This window comes from Pseudonaja textilis, chromosome 2, assembly GCF_049901715.1.
Source record: "Pseudonaja textilis isolate UNSWEBS1 chromosome 2, rPseTex1.2, whole genome shotgun sequence".
NCBI lineage: Eukaryota > Metazoa > Chordata > Lepidosauria > Squamata > Elapidae > Pseudonaja > Pseudonaja textilis.
The window spans coordinates 246,750,099-246,768,820 of record NC_141991.1 but is presented as its reverse complement, the minus strand read 5'-3'; the positions used below and the strand labels follow the sequence as shown (position 1 = coordinate 246,768,820).

At 40.3% G+C, this 18,722-nt stretch overlaps 1 protein-coding gene across 10 annotated transcripts in view; it reads right to left on the bottom strand.

Moving 5' to 3' along the window:
* Window positions 1-18,722, bottom strand: part of DYM (dymeclin) — a 245,106-nt gene that overhangs the window by 53,010 nt on the left and 173,374 nt on the right. For all 10 annotated transcript variants that reach the window (XM_087927522.1, XM_087927523.1, XM_087927518.1 and 7 more), the window contains one exon: window positions 2,863-3,045. In XM_087927522.1, coding sequence (XP_087783648.1) covers window positions 2,863-3,045 — 183 coding nt within the window. The remainder of the gene's footprint in view (window positions 1-2,862; window positions 3,046-18,722) is intronic.

Sequence of the window (18,722 nt, the reverse complement as noted above, 5' to 3'; positions counted from 1 at the left end):
TGTCCAGATCATCACAATATAGAACACTGGGATTAGGTCTTCCATTGGTTTTTTTTCCTACAGAACAAGAGCTGATATCCAGGGATAGAGGGTAACAGAAGGGAATTCATTAAACCCTTTATCAGGAAGGGAGGCACATCTGGCCTTTATCCATGCCAGAAGTGGTATTCAGCAGGTTCTGGCCAATTCTGGAGAACCGGTAGCGGAAACTTTGAATAATTCGGAGAACTGGCAAATGCCACCTCTGACTGGCCCTGCCCTCATCTCTTCTTTGCTTCTTGAGTCCCGCTGATCGGCTGGGTCTTCTTTGGTTGCCCTGCATAGGAGAATGGAGCTGGAAAGAGGTTGGTGAGATGGGGAGGGAATGGAGATTTTACAGTATATCCTTCCCCTGCCAGGTCCACCAAGCCACGCTACGGCCACAGAATCGGTAGTAACAAAATTTGAATCTCACCACTGATCCATGCCTGACTTTTGCAATAATTATTTGAATGTTCCAGACTAGGACAAATTAGATTTATGGTTGGGCAATTTACCTTGGCCAGAAAGATTAATCTGCTCTGTACACTATTCGCTTCCAGGTCCAATGTAAAGTGCTGATGTTGATGTTTAAAGTTTTAAATAGTCCCATCCAACGTACCTTGACAATCCTAAACCCTAATTTCATTTCATCTTTCCTATCATTCAAGACATAGTTGGTGGGTACTAAGGAGAAGTTCTTCCCAGTTGTGAGATGATGATGGTGTCCATTCAGTCGCATTCAACACTCGGTGACTCCTGTGGGCCTGGTCTCTCCATGTCTTCTGATCCTACACTACTTCTTTGAATTGTTCTATGCTCTGGCTGGTATCAGCTTTGATGGTGTCCAGTCACCATTTTCCTTTTACTGCTAACTCTTCAGATCATAACTGCTTTCTCCAGTGAATTCCCCTGCATGACATGGCCAAAATACGTGAGATGCAGTTTTCTGATTTTTCCTTCTAGTGACCTATTTGGTGTCATGCATTCCAGTACTTGCTTGTTAATTACCTTTGCTATCTAAGAAAAATACGCAGGAGTCTTCTCCAATACCACAGCTCAAATGAGTCAATTTTCTTCTTTTAGCATAGTTGTGATATATGCTTATTACACACACTGGATTTCCCTAATAATGAGTTTTGGAAAATAATTTAAAAAAAAAAACATTTAAAGGTATTTTTATAGGACTTTGGAAGGCCTGGCCAAAGTAACTAATATTATTTCTTTTTCTTCTTTTTTCTTTTCTTCTTATTCAGGACTCTAATACTGTTCCTACATTGGCTTTAATATAACAACATTTTATTTTGATGTAAACCACCCATGCTGATCATTTGATGAAAAGTTTGGAGAAAACATTTTAAGCAAATGCATGTGAAAACATTGTTGAACAGCTTTTCAGAAAAAAAAAAATCTATAAATTCAGTTGATCAAATAATGACAACTGACAAACTGCATTATTGAAACGTCGTTGCCAAGAATTCGTTACTAAATTCTGATTTCCAACACGTAGCGTAGATCCAGCATTTTCCAATCATTGTTATACTTGCTGATTAGCTTTTTGAGAGCGTTAAAATTTATTTTTGTCTGTTACAATTCCTCTGAGCATACTGAATAAATAAGCATGGATTTTTCCCCCCCAATAAACTGATGTTCACAACTGTGTTTGTAATAAAATAATACTATATTCCAAAAAAGTTTGGCTGGAGGAAGAGCATTTTTTACTCACTTTATAAAAAAATGCGTCTAGCTTATTTTTTTATATGTTTCTTTTGGTGCCCTTCAGCGGATAAAGCAGAGTATTCTCATATCAAAAGCGGCAACTAATACAGAAATATCCTCTCCTACTAGAAAATCGACACAATCTGAAGCCTTGTCAAGTACATCTGGTCTTTTCTCATTTCTCTATAAGGAAATATGTGGAGGCATTTTTGCCAAAGTAGGCTTCTCACATTATAAAAAAAATATTTAAATTCTCCTATGGTGAGCAGCTTTCACATGCCACTTTGGTAAAAAATTTTAATGGTAACTTCTTTCAAGATGAAAAACACAATATTAAAAACATTAATAAATCTACTAGATCAGGGGTGTTAAACTGGCAGCCTACAGGCTGGATGCATCACGCACAGGCCACCCTAGCTCCACAGATGGGAAAAACGTTGTGAAACATCACGTGACAGCAACATGACGCTGCGAGTCTGACACCCGTGTAGTAGATAAACAGATAATTTGAGAAAAAAAATGCAACACCTAGGGCAGTGGTTGCTAACCTTTTTGGGCTCCTGTGCTGAAAATTGCACACGTGTCCTTCGCCCATGTGCGCGCGATACCCCTGCCACCCCCTTACCTCCACTGCTCATGCGCGTGCCTCCCAGCTGATTTTTTGGCCTGTTTAAGGCCTTTTTCGGCCTCCCAGAGGTTCGAGGGAAGCCTCTGTAGCCTTTGTAGGCCAAAAAATGGGCCCGTTTTGTCACTTCCTGTATTTCCGGAAATACCGGAAGTGACAAAATGGGCCTGTTTTTCGGCCTACAAAGACTGCAGAGGCTTCCCTCGAGCCTCTGGGAGGCCAAAAAAGGCCTTAAACAGGCCAAAAATCAGCTGGGAGGCATGTGCAGTGCAGGCTAGTTTAGCTGGGGCTCATGTGCCTGCACAAATGGCTCTGCGTGCCACCTGTGGCATGTGTGCCATAGGTTCACCATCACAGACCTAGGGATTATTTTAGTGGGAAGTCTTAAAGGCATCTAACACGGAAGAGGCCTGCCAAAATAAGGCCTAGTAAAAGGAGTTAATACAAGTAGCTATTTTCAATTGTAAATAGCATTTTCACAGATGATATTAAGTACATACCAGGTCTATGTTCTGCATTATATCCTGGAAAGAGGGGTGACTTCGAAATTGCTCAAAGAGATCCCGCTTGTATAGCAGGGCATACACTAAATTGGGGTTATGATGGAGGGAATTTGTTAAGCAGGAGTTGATTATTTCTAACATCATTCGAATGACTTCTTCAATCACATTCAAATCCTGGGCCTAAAAGAAAGAAACAAAGGTATTTCTAGTCAGGACAGGTATTAACAAACATACAACAGATATCAGAACACTTCATTATTTTTTCCCTAGGTTATCGCTCAAGAACACATTAATTAAGCTTTTTAGCAGAGCAAATAATTTTGATGGAATGTAACACATTTATTTATTTCCATATTTGATTCTCAGCAAAATTAATTTGCTTGGAAATTTAAATAATAAATCATCCATCTCAAAAGGTTCGACAGACTGACTGGTTTTGCTATTTTTAAAAATGTAATCAATTGTAGGTCACCTTTTAGACAGCTTTAAATGCAACTAATACAAACAAATACATTTGAATTCTATCAAACTGTACAGTTCTGGGGAAATTATCAGGATTTTCTTGATAAGGACCCAGAAACGATCCCACTGTAATTGTATTTTATTATTTTATGCCAACTATACTAGGTACCTTTTTAGTATTCAGCAGTCTGAATACTAAATGAATAATAAAACTTAAAAAAAAAAAAGCGGTCTCTGATCTTAGATGCCCAGGAGTGAAGGGCTGTTTAGGATATTATAATGGTAGCAATGGGGTTAAAAGCTGGCAATGGCAAACCACTTCTGAGCCCTGAAAGCAATAAACAAACAAACAAATAAAATAAACAAATTAAAAAGCAAACAATCAAACAAATAGATAAATTTAAGATTGGGCAAAATGCACAAGCTGAAACATACTCTTTGGAAATCATCAAAAGACAGAGTTGCAATAGATTTGTTGGGTCCCTTTGTTGCTTTCTGAGCTTAGCTGTTTTCTTGCAGACATTTCATTACCCAACTAGGTAACATCATCAGTACTAGGCTAGCCATTCATTACCCTAGTTACCCAAAGAACACAATGGCTGAACACCATCAAATTTGACATTAGCCACAGTATAGAAAAACTCATAAAAGTAGTATAAAATCAGAACATGTGGAGAGACTGGCCCACAGAATTGCCAAAAGATGGATATGACTGAATGGATAACATCATCCTTCCATCCTTCTGAGGTGGGCAAAATGAGGACCCAGATTGTTGAGGGCAATAGGCTGACTTTGTAAACCGCTCAGAGAGGGCTGTAAAGCACCATGAAGCAGTATATAAGTCTTATTGCTATAGCTATCATCATCATCACTTCAGATGACCCCCTCCTCAATAGAATTCAATCATATTCAAGAGTCTTTCAGATTCATAAAAAACCTTCCATAGTGATCATTAGAATAACTAACGATGCGGGGAGTTTCATGCAACAAGGCTATAGAGCCAAGAAGGGAGGTTTTACCCCCTACTATGCAGAAGGAAATGAGTGGGATGTTAGCAGAGTAACCCCTTCTTCTACCCGCAATGTAGAAATGTAGAAACAGATTTATTTTAATTTATTTATTTAAATTATTCCCCCTTTTCAGCTAGCTAATAGTTTACTTTTGGACTTGTGGGAAACAGGAAGAGGTTAGAGAACAAGGAGAAAGTCAAGGACAGAATGTATGTAAGATAGTGAAATACTATCAACAGACAGTAGTGCTTTTCATTGTCTTAAACTATCAGTACAAAGCTGGGACATTTCTGAATACAGACATGGCATTAGTGTAGATATAAACCATGTTATAAAAACATTTCACCATTACTAAAAATGTTTGATTTTCCTATGCAGTAACTTTCATACTCAGATGCAAAACAACTAAAGTACAGAACTGGGATTTCTCCTCAAGACAGAGGCTTAAGTAAGGAAGATATAGAGAAAGAGAGAGAGAGAGAAAGAGAAAGAGGGAGGGAGGGAGGGAGGAAGGAAGGAAGTTGACTGAAGTTAACAATCTGGTATCTACTTCATAAACATAGCAATCTCATTGATGATTGAGTAATTTGTGTACAGAATGTCTGAGGTAAACAAAAGCTACTATAAGCATTTCAACCCTATACATGAGATCACTTAGCTCTAGAAGTGTGTTGCTTTAATCCAACTCCCAGATGTTTGCTACTAACCCAGCTATAAACTGGGCCAAGCGTGATTTGATCAACACAGTCAGGGCACCAATTTAATCTGGACAGGCCTCTCCTGGCTGTAACCACCATTTAATTTCTGCTTTATCTAGAAGTATTCTTAGACTGCGGACCTGATCTTGGAAGGGTAATATAATCCCACTCAAAACAGGTTTAAATCCTATTGCTGGATCTGCCTTGTGTCCCAACCAGGAGCATTTTCAATCTCAAGATCTGTACTAGTGTTTCTCAACCAGACCATCTTTAAGATATGTGGACTTCAGCCCCCAGAATTCCCAAGCCAGCCATCTTAAAATTCCCAAGGTTGAGGAAAAACTCATCTAAAGCTTCACCCAGCTAATAATTGCTGCATGGCATAGATATTTCTTTAAAAAAAGAAAGAAAGAAAGAAAACTTGGCTTAATTTAAAAGCATCAAAAAAAATCTGCTTTATTTGTTTTGGGTTACTATGGGAAAAACATATGCATCTCATTTATCATCATTCTAGGAAGTTTCAAAAGCACCGCATGACTTTCCTGTGTTTTCAATAACAACAATAACAACAACAAAAAGGTAAAATCTTAAGTAAAATTTGTACTGGGGGGGGAAGGGAGAAAGAGAAATGTGCAAGTGTGCTACGTTTTAAATCAAGGTATAATTCATCCTTATAGGCAACTTTTCACTGGTAGTTCTGCAGCAGGGTCCTTTAGGTAGTTAAATTTATTCATATGTACACAGAACCATTTCCAGACAAATTACGCTATTTGCAGGATAAACAACGAAATATATCAGAAGAACAATTATCCCTTCAGAGCTAACCAGTTTTACAACTTGAGGATTAAAGTTGAACGAGGTACGGCATCCCTTTCTGATGATCCCTAACGCCAAGTCTGCATATCTTTAAATGGTATATCTTTAAATCCAGTCTGGGGTTGCGCTTGCAAGAAAAAGGAAGGATTTTATAAAGAAAGAAGTTATAAAGCACTCTCTTCATTGCAGTGCTTGGATCAACATAAAGCAGAAATATCCTCCAGGCAATGTCCTGATATGCTACTATGTCAGGGGAAGGGTATATTAATCAGGGGAAGGATATCCATCTTAAAAACAAATAGGAGCCCAACTCCTTTAAGACAAATGTTTATTTAGTGCAATAGGATGTTCCCCACAGTGACCAACTACTGTATCTCGTTCTTGGAAAGCCTGCAGGCAAGGAAAGACAGAAACCTTCTGCTGATGCTTCCCAACAACTGATATTTAGTGGCAAATCTTTCAATAGAGAAGTCATTTAGGGCAGAGGTGGGGAACCATGGGCCCTTTTACGACTTGTGGACTTCAACTCCCAGAATTCTGGGAGTTGAAGTCCACAAGTCGTAAAAGGGCCCATGATTTAGGGGATGTGAGAATTCTAACACCAAGTCTTCCTCCCTATGAGGATTATAGGTATTTCCCACGAAAGAAAGCGCCTGGAAAACATTACACTAAAATGGGAGAAACCCAAATAAATGAATATGCTCTTATTTTCTAGGGAGGGGGAAATGACTGTGGGAGCTATGAGGGGAATGAATTCCTGATGTTCACCGACTGAAGCTGATTCCTACGAAATTGGGTTTTACCCCTGGCCCCTTTGGTAAATAAAGGTAGTCCTCGACTTACAATCATTCATTTACTGACTCTCCGAAGTGACAACAGCGCTGAAAAAAAAAAAGGTGGCAGGACCATTTTTCACACTTTACAGCTGCTGCAGCATCACATGATCGAAATCCGGACACTGGGCAACTGGCATGTACTTATGACGGTTGCAGTGTCCTGGGGTCATGTGATCTCTTTTCGTGACCTTTGGACAAGCAAGGTCAATGTTACTAACTTAAGAACTCTTACTGATTCACTTATCCACGATGGCAAAAAAAGAGTCGCAAGATGGGTCAAAAGTCCCTTAACTGTCTTGCCTAGCAATAAAAATGTGGGGCTCAGTCGTAGTTGTAAGTTGAGGACTACCTGTGCCGTAAAATTAACTTGACACAAGCAGAAATCTGAGGCGGCCTTAAAAGGCCTCTACTGTTAATACTGTGTTATCTAGTATAATAAGAGGTGGTAGAATAGGAGAAGGAGAGCTTCTCCTAAAAATCTACTATCATCCCTATAGTTTATCGTAAGCATTTTTTATTGAGTTATAGAGTATTATAAAATACAAAATACAAAAGTAAATAGAAGAGCAGTGAGGGAGGGAGGGGAAAGGAGGAAGAGAAGTGAGGAAAGATAGAGGAAAAAAAGAAAGAAAAAGAAGCACTGACTTTCGACTCGCTCTGTTACAATAAAATAAGGCGTTAACAACAAATCACAACTTTTTGCTTTTCCACAATAGTATAAACAAGCCACTTCTATAAAGATCTATCAGTCTAATCCAGGGGTCGGCAACCTTAAACACTCAAAGAGCCACAAAGGCCCTAACCGGAAGTCCCCCTCCATTCAATTCCGGAGCCGACTGGAGGTCCGGTTCTCCCACCATGGAGTTTTCTCCTAGTGCGACGTCCTTTTTCCTTTGCTGACCGGAAGTCCGGTTCCCCTATCATAGTGTCTCCTCCAAGCACAGCATACTTTTTTTCCCCCTCTGCTGACCGGAACAGAGGGGTGAAAGAGCCACATGTAGCTCCAGAGCTGCAGGTTGCCTATCTCTGGTCTAATCTGTAAAACCCAAAGTCAGAGTTTCACTCTTTTCCACATCAATTATGAAGTTCAGAAGCGGTTTCCACGTGGAAACAAAAATACTTATGTTCTTTTCTTTAATCAAAGTAGTCAGTTTTGCAATTTCAGCCAACCTCTGCAACCATCAACTTCTGCAACCATTCCTCAATGGTAGGAATTGAAGTGTCCTTCCATGTTTGCACGTGCAATAGTCTGGCTGCTGTCAACATATAAATAACAAAGTTCCATTTTTTCTCTCTATCATCTATACAGTTTTGAGTGTATTCAGTTCAAGATGGTTCCAGCCGCACCACAAGGACAATTGTTCAACTTCCTGTCTGAATGCAGATTCATCATCGTCTCAAATCAGACTAATAATCATTCTCATCCTCATTTCTAAGAAGAGTCTGCCTGGCCCACATGTGCAAGATAGGAAATGGAACTTAGGATCCTCAATCCTCAGTAATGATTCCTCACTGTGGAAAACTTTGCTCTTCCACGTACGTCAGGCATCCTGTTTATTTACTTTCTCTAGTCATGAAAATGATTTTATTTCAGTAAGCTTTTGGCAATTGACTTTTAGCATTGTTATGATTGTATGGGATTTGGGTTGCCATTGTCATGTCAGCTGTCAACTGCTTGAAGTCTTTGAAGCTGGGTGGGATGTAAATTCATGTTCACAGAGATTAATACAACAGAAAAGAAATGATTTATTCGCTGGAATTCACTATGTAAGCAATTTCCATTTTCAACCACGCACAAAAAAAAAATTAAACTACCAGAGGAAAATATTTTAAGGAGATAAGTAGGAATGGAAAAATACAAAATGGCATTTTGGAAGCATGGATCTGTTTGTGGCAGTAACTGGATGTGTGTTTAATGTGTCTGATGGCAAAAGTTAAGCATTTTTAATAGATCCAAAATGGATTACGAACGTGAACATTCCCCCTTGGATACCGTAAAGTCATCTCTGTTGGCTGGAGAAGATAGGTTTGTACTCAAAATATTTCAACTGGTTGGGAAAGATTGCTGTAAACATTAATGAAGTAGAAAATTACATAAATGAGGCAGGGGGAAAAAAACAGAGTTTAGGAATTTAACCTCATGTGTGTATACTCAAGGATAAACCATACTAGGCTGATATGAAGCATCTTCCTTGCTATGGTCCCAATAGAGGACGGAGAAATTCTTGGTAAAGAGGGCTAAGAATTTCCCAGGTGAACAGTCTAAAGCAGAGGTCTCCAAACTTGGCAACTTTTAAGACTTGTGGACTTCAACTATGCTGGCTGGAGAATTCTGGGAGTTGAAGTCCACAAGTCTTAAAGTTGCCAAGTTTGAAGACCCCTAGTCTAAGGTATGCCAAGAGTGGAAGGGGCCATCCATCATAGCTCTTACTGGCTTGAAAGAAGAGATATCCCAGAGATCCTGGCAGTGTATCTATCTCAAAATGAATTATATAGAACTGGGATCTCAGCCCAAGACATTTCAGTAGAGTGTTCTTTCAGTTTGAAACTGCTATCTGGTCTTTTTTTTTTTTTTTTTTACAAACCAAGTCACAATTAGATAGCATAGAAGCCTTAAGACTTGGAATAACTTTATGGTCACTTTCAATGTTCACTAATCAGCATACATTAAAATGAAATTTCGTTGCATAGAGCTCTCAAAGGGTCCCCACCTCGTATATACACTGCATAAACGTGACAGCATAAATACCCTATAGTAACTCAGAACGTGAAGAAGATGTAACTGCATCTACCATGATGACTATACCGGTAGTCCTCGACTTTCAGCCACCATTGAGCCCAACATTTCTCTTGCTAAGTGAGAAACTTGTTCAGTGAATTTTGCCCTATTTTATGACCTTCCTGGCCACTGTTGTAAAGTTAATCATACGGTTGTTAAGTGAATCTGGCTTCCCCATTGACTTTGTTTGTCAGAAGATCACAAAAGGGGATCAGGTGACCCTGGGACTCTGCAACCGTCATAAATATGAGTCAGTTACCAAGCATCTGAATTTTGTTCATGTGACTATGGGCATGCTGCAATGGTCATATGTCCCTTTTTTCAGAGCTGTTGTAACTTTGAACAGACACTTAGTGAACTGTTGTAAGTTGAGAACTACCTGTACTGAGAAATATATTTAAAATAATAACTGAGAATGCAGATGTAATAATTATGCTGGTCTGTCCATAATAAAGTTAAACATGTTAACTGAAAAGTGCAGACCTGACTCTTAAACTATGTTTTACATCTAGATTTCATATGCAAGGGACGCGGTGGCTCAGTGGCTAAGAGGCTGAGCTTGTTACTCAGAATGGTTGGCAGTTTGGTAGTTCGAATCCCTAGCGCCGCGTAATGGAGTGAGCTCCTGTTACTTGTCCCAGCTTCTGCCAACCTAGCAGTTTGAAAGCATGTAAAAAATGCAAGTAGAAAAATAGGGACCACTTTGGTGGGGAGGTAACAGTGTTCCACGCGCCTTTGGTGTTTAGTCATGCTGGCCACATGATCATGGAGATGTCTTCGGACAGCGCTGGCTCTTCAGCTTTGTAACAGAGATGAACACCACCCCGTAGAGCTAGAAATGACTAGCATGTATGTGCGAGGGTAACCTTTACCTTTTACCTTTTACCTTAAATATAGACCCCAATGAAGACATGAATAATAATTTTACATGATTCACCATGATTTTCTATTTTTATTACTCATGTAGAGACAGCAAATTTCAGAGTTCTTCATACTCGTCATCCTTTGTCCCTTAACGCAAAAAAATACAAACAGGAAGGAAAAGATATGATGACTTTGGAGAACTCTGAGAGACAGGCACATCATACCATTGTTTGAAAGTAAGCCTTGTTTGTGACATTCTCTATTATTTTTAAAGTTGATTCTCCTTAATGCTGGATAAGAATTCTGATAAACATAAACATTTATGACGCCATTTGGCTTCCTGTCTCTTAGACTGAGAGCAAGGACTGCAAAGGGATGCACCAAAAATTTAAAAATATATAAATCCCGTAGGGAGGATATAAGACACATTCCAAAGGCCTCTTGGGAAAGTGTATAACCGTATCGGCAGCTATGGAAAAAAATAGCGGTAGACTAAATAAGAATTGGAAGAATCCCATCAATTCTACTAAGCTTCTGACACTGATTATGTAACTAATGGGATCATATAGTAATTCTTACTTTCAATAGTATCAACCTAAACCACATTAAAACACATCGACCTGGTACTGTCACATCTGTTTTATAAAGATCACGTTTAGGCCAGAATGCACAAAAAAGTACTATATAATAAGAAACATAGAATTGTTGAGTTGGAATTGTCGAGTAGGTCACTGAGTCCAATGCCCAGCTCAGGGCAGGAATCCAAATTAAATCATCCTTGACAGATGGCTGTCTGGCCTCCCACATTCAGAGAAGGGGAGACCAACACTTTTCGAGGTTACGGCATTTAAATTGTTCTCCCCACTTGAGAGTAAAATCGTCTTACTAGGAAGAAAGCTTGAAATAGTCAGGTGGGGAATTTTTGACTCTCATTTCAGAAAAACTCTTCAAAAAAGTGAATTTCTAGAACTCGGAAAGGTAAGAGTGCTAGTATTTAAATCCTGGGATGAATATATATATATATATATACAGGGCAGCATTCCTGGGTGCTGTTAGCCAAAGAACATCTTGCATGCATGGCTTCCTAATTCTCTGCAATAAATCTGCTTATCTGACCTTCTTGCTGCCAGCTTACATGTGTGGACTACCTGGTGGTGCAACGTGCTGATGGTTTTTAAGACTTAGACTCTCTTAGTCTGATTTTTCACTTGTCTGTTAAAAAAGCAACGTCTTCGATTTGTAACTGGATAGCTTTATTCCTGTGAATTAAGGGCATACAGGTCGTCCCCAACTTACAACCCTTCATTTAGTGACCATTTGAAGTTACAACAGCACTGACAAGAGTGACCTATTACAGGATTTCACGCTTACAACCCGTTATAGCATCCCCCATGGTCAGGGGATCAAAATCCAGGCATTTGGCAACTGACTCGTACTGATGACAGTTGCTGTGTCCCAGAGTCATGTCATCACCATTTCTGGTCTTCCCAATTGGCTTCCAACAAGCAAAGTGTCAGGATTCCGGCACTTAACCCCATTTAAATCATGAGTCTCTAGCCAAACTTCCAAAACTTAAAGAAGATTTATTAGGAATAAATATGCCGGCGCTGCCTGGGTGTAGCCAACTCTGAGACATATCATTCATTGTCACCCTTGACCCTGGTTTTCCCCCACCCCCTGGGTGTATTGTAATTCCTATTCTCCAATGGGACACATCCATAGCCAAGAGTCATCAGTCACACTCTCCAGTTAGAATTTTGCACGGCAGAAACTTCAGTCACCTAGTTACTATCTTTGAAAACATTTATGGAATGCGGTTTCGGTTTGCAAACTGCTGCACTGCTCCCCGCTTCCCTTTCTGTTGGCAATTCTAAAAAGACCACAGAAATATTTTATGAGTTGACGCAAAGTCAATGTGAAAAGCTAGATTCGCTTAACAACCATATGATTCACTTAACATCTGCAGTGATTCACTTAACACCTATGGTTAAAAAAAAAGTCACTGAGTGAGTTGGGGGCGCAACTCATTTAACAACTGTCTTAATTATCAATGGAAATGTTGAGCTCAATCAGGGCTGTAAGTCGAGAATTACCCGAGATGAAGTTGTTCAAAACAACAAAATAGTCAGACGGGGCAAAACTGACTATAGAATTGCTGTCAAAAAGCCTGGATTTCTTTCAAGATTAGTTGTTGCTTAGGAGCAGCCTATTTTGCCCTTCCTTTCATCCCCTCTCCATCTTAATTCTTTACTGATATTTCTGCCATTTCAGAGATAAAAACTGCATAGTTACAGATATCGTCCAGTGCAGTGGCCTCAACTTACAACTGCTCATTTAGTGACCGTTCGAAACTACAACTACAATGAAAAACGTGACTTATGAACATTTTTCACACTTACCGTTGCAGCATCCCCATGGTCATGTGACTGACATTTGAATGCTTGGCAACTGGCTCATATTTATGACGGTTGCAGTGTCCTGGGGTCCTGTGTTCCTCTTTTGCGACCTTTTGACAAGCAAAGTCAATGGGGAAGCCAGATTCACTTAATAACCGTGTTACTAATTTAACAACTTGCAGTGATTCACTTACTATCAACCTGCCTTCCATCGAGGACCTGTATGCTGCACGAGTCAAAAAGAGGGCTGTAAAAATATCTACAGACCCCTCACATCCCGGACATAAACTGTTTCAACTCCTTCCCTCAAGACGACGTTATAGAGCACTGCACATCACAACAACTAGACACAAGGACAGCTTTTTCCCAAAAGCCATCACTCTTCTAAACAAATAATTCCCTCAATACTGTGCAACTATTTACAAAGTCTGCACTACTATTACAATTAATCTCCTTATCACCCCTCCCCTCCCATATGTGACTGTTTGACTGTAATTTATCGCTTGTATCCTTATGATTTTTATTGACTGTTTCCTAGTATGATTTGATTGCTTATTGTACCCTATGACTATTATTAAGTGTTGCACCTTATGATTCTTGACTCTTGATGAATGTATGTTTTCTATTGTGTACAGAGAGCATTTGCATCAAGACAAATTCCTTGTGTGTCCAATCACACTTAGCCAATAAAGTGTTCTGTTCTATTCACTTAACAAATGTGTCAAGAAAAGTTGTAAAATGGGACAGAACTCTCTTAACAAATTTCTCACTTAGCAACTGAAATTCTGGGTCATAAGTCGAGGACGACCTATATTTCCTTGAGTGATCGATTAATTTTTGAAAAAAAAAAGGGGGGGGTTATCTGACTTTGCAGACAATTCATTTTAGTCAGTTAACTTTTAATGGGATTTTTCCCCGTCCCGATGGCCTACATTTTTTGGAGTGTGGCCATGCCATATGTACGCAAATATACATAAGTCTAACATATTTATGGAGTGGGAGGAATATCCAGGATGGGTTTCAGCTGGATTTGGTAATCCTGGTTTGACAAAATGAAGTTGAGAACTGCATAAAATTTCTGCTTGTAAGATAGAGGACAATATCCTGTGAAGTCCTTGAATGCTCCCTGAATCTGTTTCTTTCATGAAGTATCTGCAAGCAGACAACCAAGTTCAGAGAGCAGACAGAGCACTAAGAACTCTACAGTTCAATTTGGAGTCATATTGTTTTCTAGTGGGCTTTCCTTCCTTCTTTCCTTCCTTCCTCCCTTCCTTCCTTCCTTCCACCAGAAAAGGTGAGGCAAATTAAGTACTTTAAGGTGCTGTAATGAGAATTAGCCTGAGAGCTATATTGCCCTACCTTTATAGATGTACTTTCAAAAGTGATAAAAGTTAAGCGTGTAGTTTGCATTCATGAGAGGCAAAACCACCACAAAACCACCACTATCTTCTGCAAATCCACTTTGGAGCCACTTAATTATCACTGAAAGAAATTCTGTCAGCCTGGGAATGATTGCTACTTCTCAAATTAAAAGTGAGAACTCGAGGCGAAAATTTCTGGAGAATTTTTATCAACAGGCCAAGGAGAGGAAGTTAACAAACAAAGAAAATACAGCGCAAACAATAACTACAGCAATAATAACAACAACAGTAACAAAAACTAAATATTTTTGAATGCTACAGCACAGTATAACAGGAGTTTCCCTGTGATACGAATATATAAACAAACTGAAAAGAACAGTGTGGGAACTGGAAAAAATCACAATCCTGAGGACTTCTTCATTTTCCCCAGGCTGAGGGTGTGTTGTCAAACATGGCCAAGCTGTTTTTCTTTTTCCCTTCTCCTTATGTAAGGAAAAGCAAAAATTAGCAGCAAGCCTTTAGAGTTTTGCCTGAGGCAATTTGGGTTTCAAGTCAACCTAGTTTCTTCAGAAATACAATACGTTATTAAAAAAAGGACTATCTATAGAAGCAGCAGTTGCTTAGAGATTGACCCTCTCCTTCCTCCTTTCCCTCAAATATATATATATGGAGCACTTAGGCCATATGGATTGTTGCCATTAGAAAAAAAAATAACCCGAATAGACCTATTTTTATTTTCTCAAGTTGTTAAAACAGGGGATGGAAAACTATTGAAGCAAGGCCGCTCAACAACAAATCCTCCTGAATTTGAGCTGTAGAAATCTGTAGAAATTTTTGAATCCAAGACTGAAAACTCAATTTTCCATTACAGGAAGTAGGCAATAAAAATATCAATTTCCTGCCTTTGAACGATATCCAAATTCAACCAACTTCTGGAGCCAGCCTCCTCACTTTGCCCAGGAAGACCAAATCTTGGCTTCTTTTGAGGAGTCTAAGACAACACGCTGCAGCCAACTCGGCATAGCCAACCTCCACGGCCAACTCACCATGGCCTACTCGCTGCGGCCAGTTCACCACGGGACAATTCACTGGGGAGCAATTCAACAGGAATCAGTTCTATTATTCATCAAAGCGTTACAAAAGCTGGTAGTCACAGGAATGATTTCCTTTGATATAAAGGGGTAAAATAATTTTGGTGAAAATGTGGTTAACAAAAATAAAAGGAAGGACGTGAATTCCGCAGTGAACTGTCCCATGGTGAGTAAGTCGCAGCGAGTTGGCCATGGCATGTTGGCCATGGCGAGCTGTCCCATTCCATCTTTTGAGTTTGCTTCCCAGCCAGATGAGAAGCATGGACAACCCAGAAGGTCAAGAGGTCCTCTTATACTCCCCCAATGTATCATATTACCAAACCTAAAGAAAAGTGACCTAATTGACAGTAGAACTTAGAAAGGGAGGTTAAGCAAGCGATCCCTACTGTATCTTATTTTTAAATAGCATCATAGGAAACAAAAGACCAAATCGATGGAGTAGGGGTGCACCTGTAACCTACAAGACAAGAATGAGGAGAATCACGGTAGTTGGTGAGAACAGATATGTGATGCCCAGACCTTGAGGTTCATGTAGGATGCTGTCTTCCATGGACAAATATTAGATAGAATGGAACAGCAAGTGTTATGGTTAGCCGGCAGCAGGTGCGGATGGCTGAGGAGAGCGAGGACTCAGATGAGGGGCCAGGACCATTAGGGAGTGGACTGCTGCCTTCAGAGATTGTGGGGGCTGGCAGCAGTGATGAGGAGGTTCCCGAGGAGCCTGTGCCAAGTCCGTATGCGTGCAGGTTTGCTTGCAGGAAAGAGCAGCTGCAACAGCACGGGCGACTCGGCAGTAAGGCTGCAAGTTAATGGCCCCTCCTTCAAAAAGATAAAAGCCAGCTGTGAAACGAATGTACTTTGCAGAAGGCAAAGACGTTTTGAAACTCCAGCCTCATGGACATTCCAGTATCCTGAGTTTGTATTTGAAGATTCTTACTTTGCAAATTATTTCTTGTCTGTTATCTTTTGGCAAGTCTCGCACAGTTTGGCAAGCTTGTGCTTATCACAGCTAATTATTTTGTAAAAGCATTACAAGGTTTCTGTTCCTTTTGGATTGTGTTTGATTTGTTGGAAAAGGGCGTGGGTCAGAACAGCAAGGCACATCAGATGCAATCATAGGCAACTTGGGTATCCATGTTGGGACAGATATTGTTAAAGCAACTATAACAGAGACTCTGAAGCTCTGAAAGAAAGGTGAAGAACCCGAAGGTTCAGACGGTGCTTGAATATTGCAAGTGAATAACTGGCCTTGGGAATGGTGTATATAGGACAGATTGTGTTTTGGGGTTGCAGTGTATACTCTCTGGACAATGGACATTCTGCTGACATTCTGACCACCTTCTTGTGAGAAACAAGCTCCCTGAGGATGGGCTCCAGCATGAGTCCCAAAGCTTGGAAAACTAAACCTCTGGTGCCCGTGACCAAGACCCAGATTGGATTCTGCCAACATTATCCTCGGACATGTAGATTTGCCTTCATTCAAGAGGAAGCTGTCCCTTATCTTACTGAGGCTTGAGGTTAGGATTGAGGTGTGATTCCCAATGGCCAGTAGAAAGTGCCCAGATTGCTGTCACTAAGTTACAGAACAGCACATTTTACAACCATATTGCTTACTGATGGAAATTCCAGGGCAAATTACTGTGATAACTCATGGACTATCTTTATAGGCAAATTTAATCATGGGAAGGAAAGGTTTACAAAAAAACCCCGTAGTTTGATTTTTGATATCTTATATGGAGGTTCGAGCGACCACAAGACTTCAGAAAGTGTTGTGGTTTGCCGGCAGCAGGTGTGGATGGCTGAGGTGTCAGAGAGCGAGGACTCAGATGAGGGGCCTGCCTGTGATGCAGGGATGGGGCCAGGACCATCAGGGAGTGGAATGCTACTTTTGGAGATTGTGGAGGCTGGCAGCAGTGAGAAGAGGTCCCCGAGGAGCCTGTGTCCAGTGCGCGTGTGTGCAGGGCTGCTTGAAGGAAAGAGCAGCTGCAGCAACACGGGCGACTTGGGAGTAAGGCTGCAAGGCCCCTCCCTTAAGAGATAAAAGCCAGCTGAGAAACCGGAGTTCTTTGCAGGAAGCAAAGAAGTTTTTGCACTTGAACCTTATGGACGTTCAGAATAGCTTGGTTGGTTTTGGGGGACTCTTTGTGTTTAAAATATTTCTTAGTAATTTTATCTAATGTTCTTGGAAGCCTTGCACAGCCTTGGCAAGGCTTGTTCTTATCAGAGACAATTAGTTTGAAACAGCCTTTTATCCGTGAAGGAACGGAGTTTGTAAGGAATCATTAAAAGGTTTTGCTGTTAACTCCGTTTTGTATTTGTTTCCTTGGAACAAGGTTTGGGTCAGAACAGAAAGGCAGCTAGATATGCAAAGAAGGGAGTAACTTCAGTTTTGGACCATCATAATAATAATAAAAAACAACAACAAGGAAGCCCAGTTGCCTCCTGAAAAAGCACCTTTTGGACAGCCATGATCTGGATGACTGAGAATCTCTACAGAGATTTAGCTATACAATTTGGGATGAACACTCTTGGAATAGCGTGGGAGTAGGAATGGATTTCCAGAATGAAAAATTGCAGACTATAGGAACCATTTGCACTACTCAGGTGATCCTGAGGACACAGATAAACCTTCAACGACCCTCCAAAAGGATGCAAATGATCAGCTGTCTGCAAGGAATATAAATCCTTCCATTCCCCACTATCCTGTCAAAGCTGAAGAAGCTTCTTGGATGAGAAGCAAAATGTCTTCAAAGAAAAAACAAAGAAAGTCCAGTTGCCTCCTGAAAAAGCACCCTTGGGACAACCATGGATGACCGAGAATCTCTACAGACTATAATAATAAATACATAATAATAAAAACACAAAATCATGTCAAGCCTCTGCAGGCTATATCACCAAGCATGCGACAAATACATAGAAAAACTGTCGTGTGGGAAATTTTGTACAATCGTTGCAAAACTATGTGGTGTTTCTGGCTCTTCCTCCTCAGTCGAGCAAAATGGTGGGAAACAGATAAGGAGGAAGACTCCACAGACAGTGTGAGTAGGAAAGTTGGAACTGGGCCCCGTAGAGGCTTAGATATTTGTGTTTCTGGTTATATCATCTTACTTTCCCTTTTTATTGTGTGTGGGTGTACGCTAACATGAAGAAGCACACTCTCCAGGATGAAGGCTGGACTACACAGAGTGCATCCTTATGGGACTGTCCTGGTTGAAATGTCAGGTTTAATTTCTCCAAGTCATTCAACATCAAGGTTGCCCCCAAAATATAATACACATGCTGTGATATTCTACCTTTGCTTCTGATACTGAAAATAAATCTATTATGTGTTTTTCTATGTGCTTTTGTGCATAATTATAATTGTTGATGAACACCTGCCAAATCCATGTACCTGGGAGGCACACCCTCTCTCTCTCTTCCTCTCTCTGTGTGTTATGTGAGTGTGAATTTATCTTCTGGCCACCTAGCAGCTTTAACAGATAATCACAGTTGGAAGGGACATTGTAGGTCATCTAGTCCAACCCCCCCCACCCAAGCGGGAGAC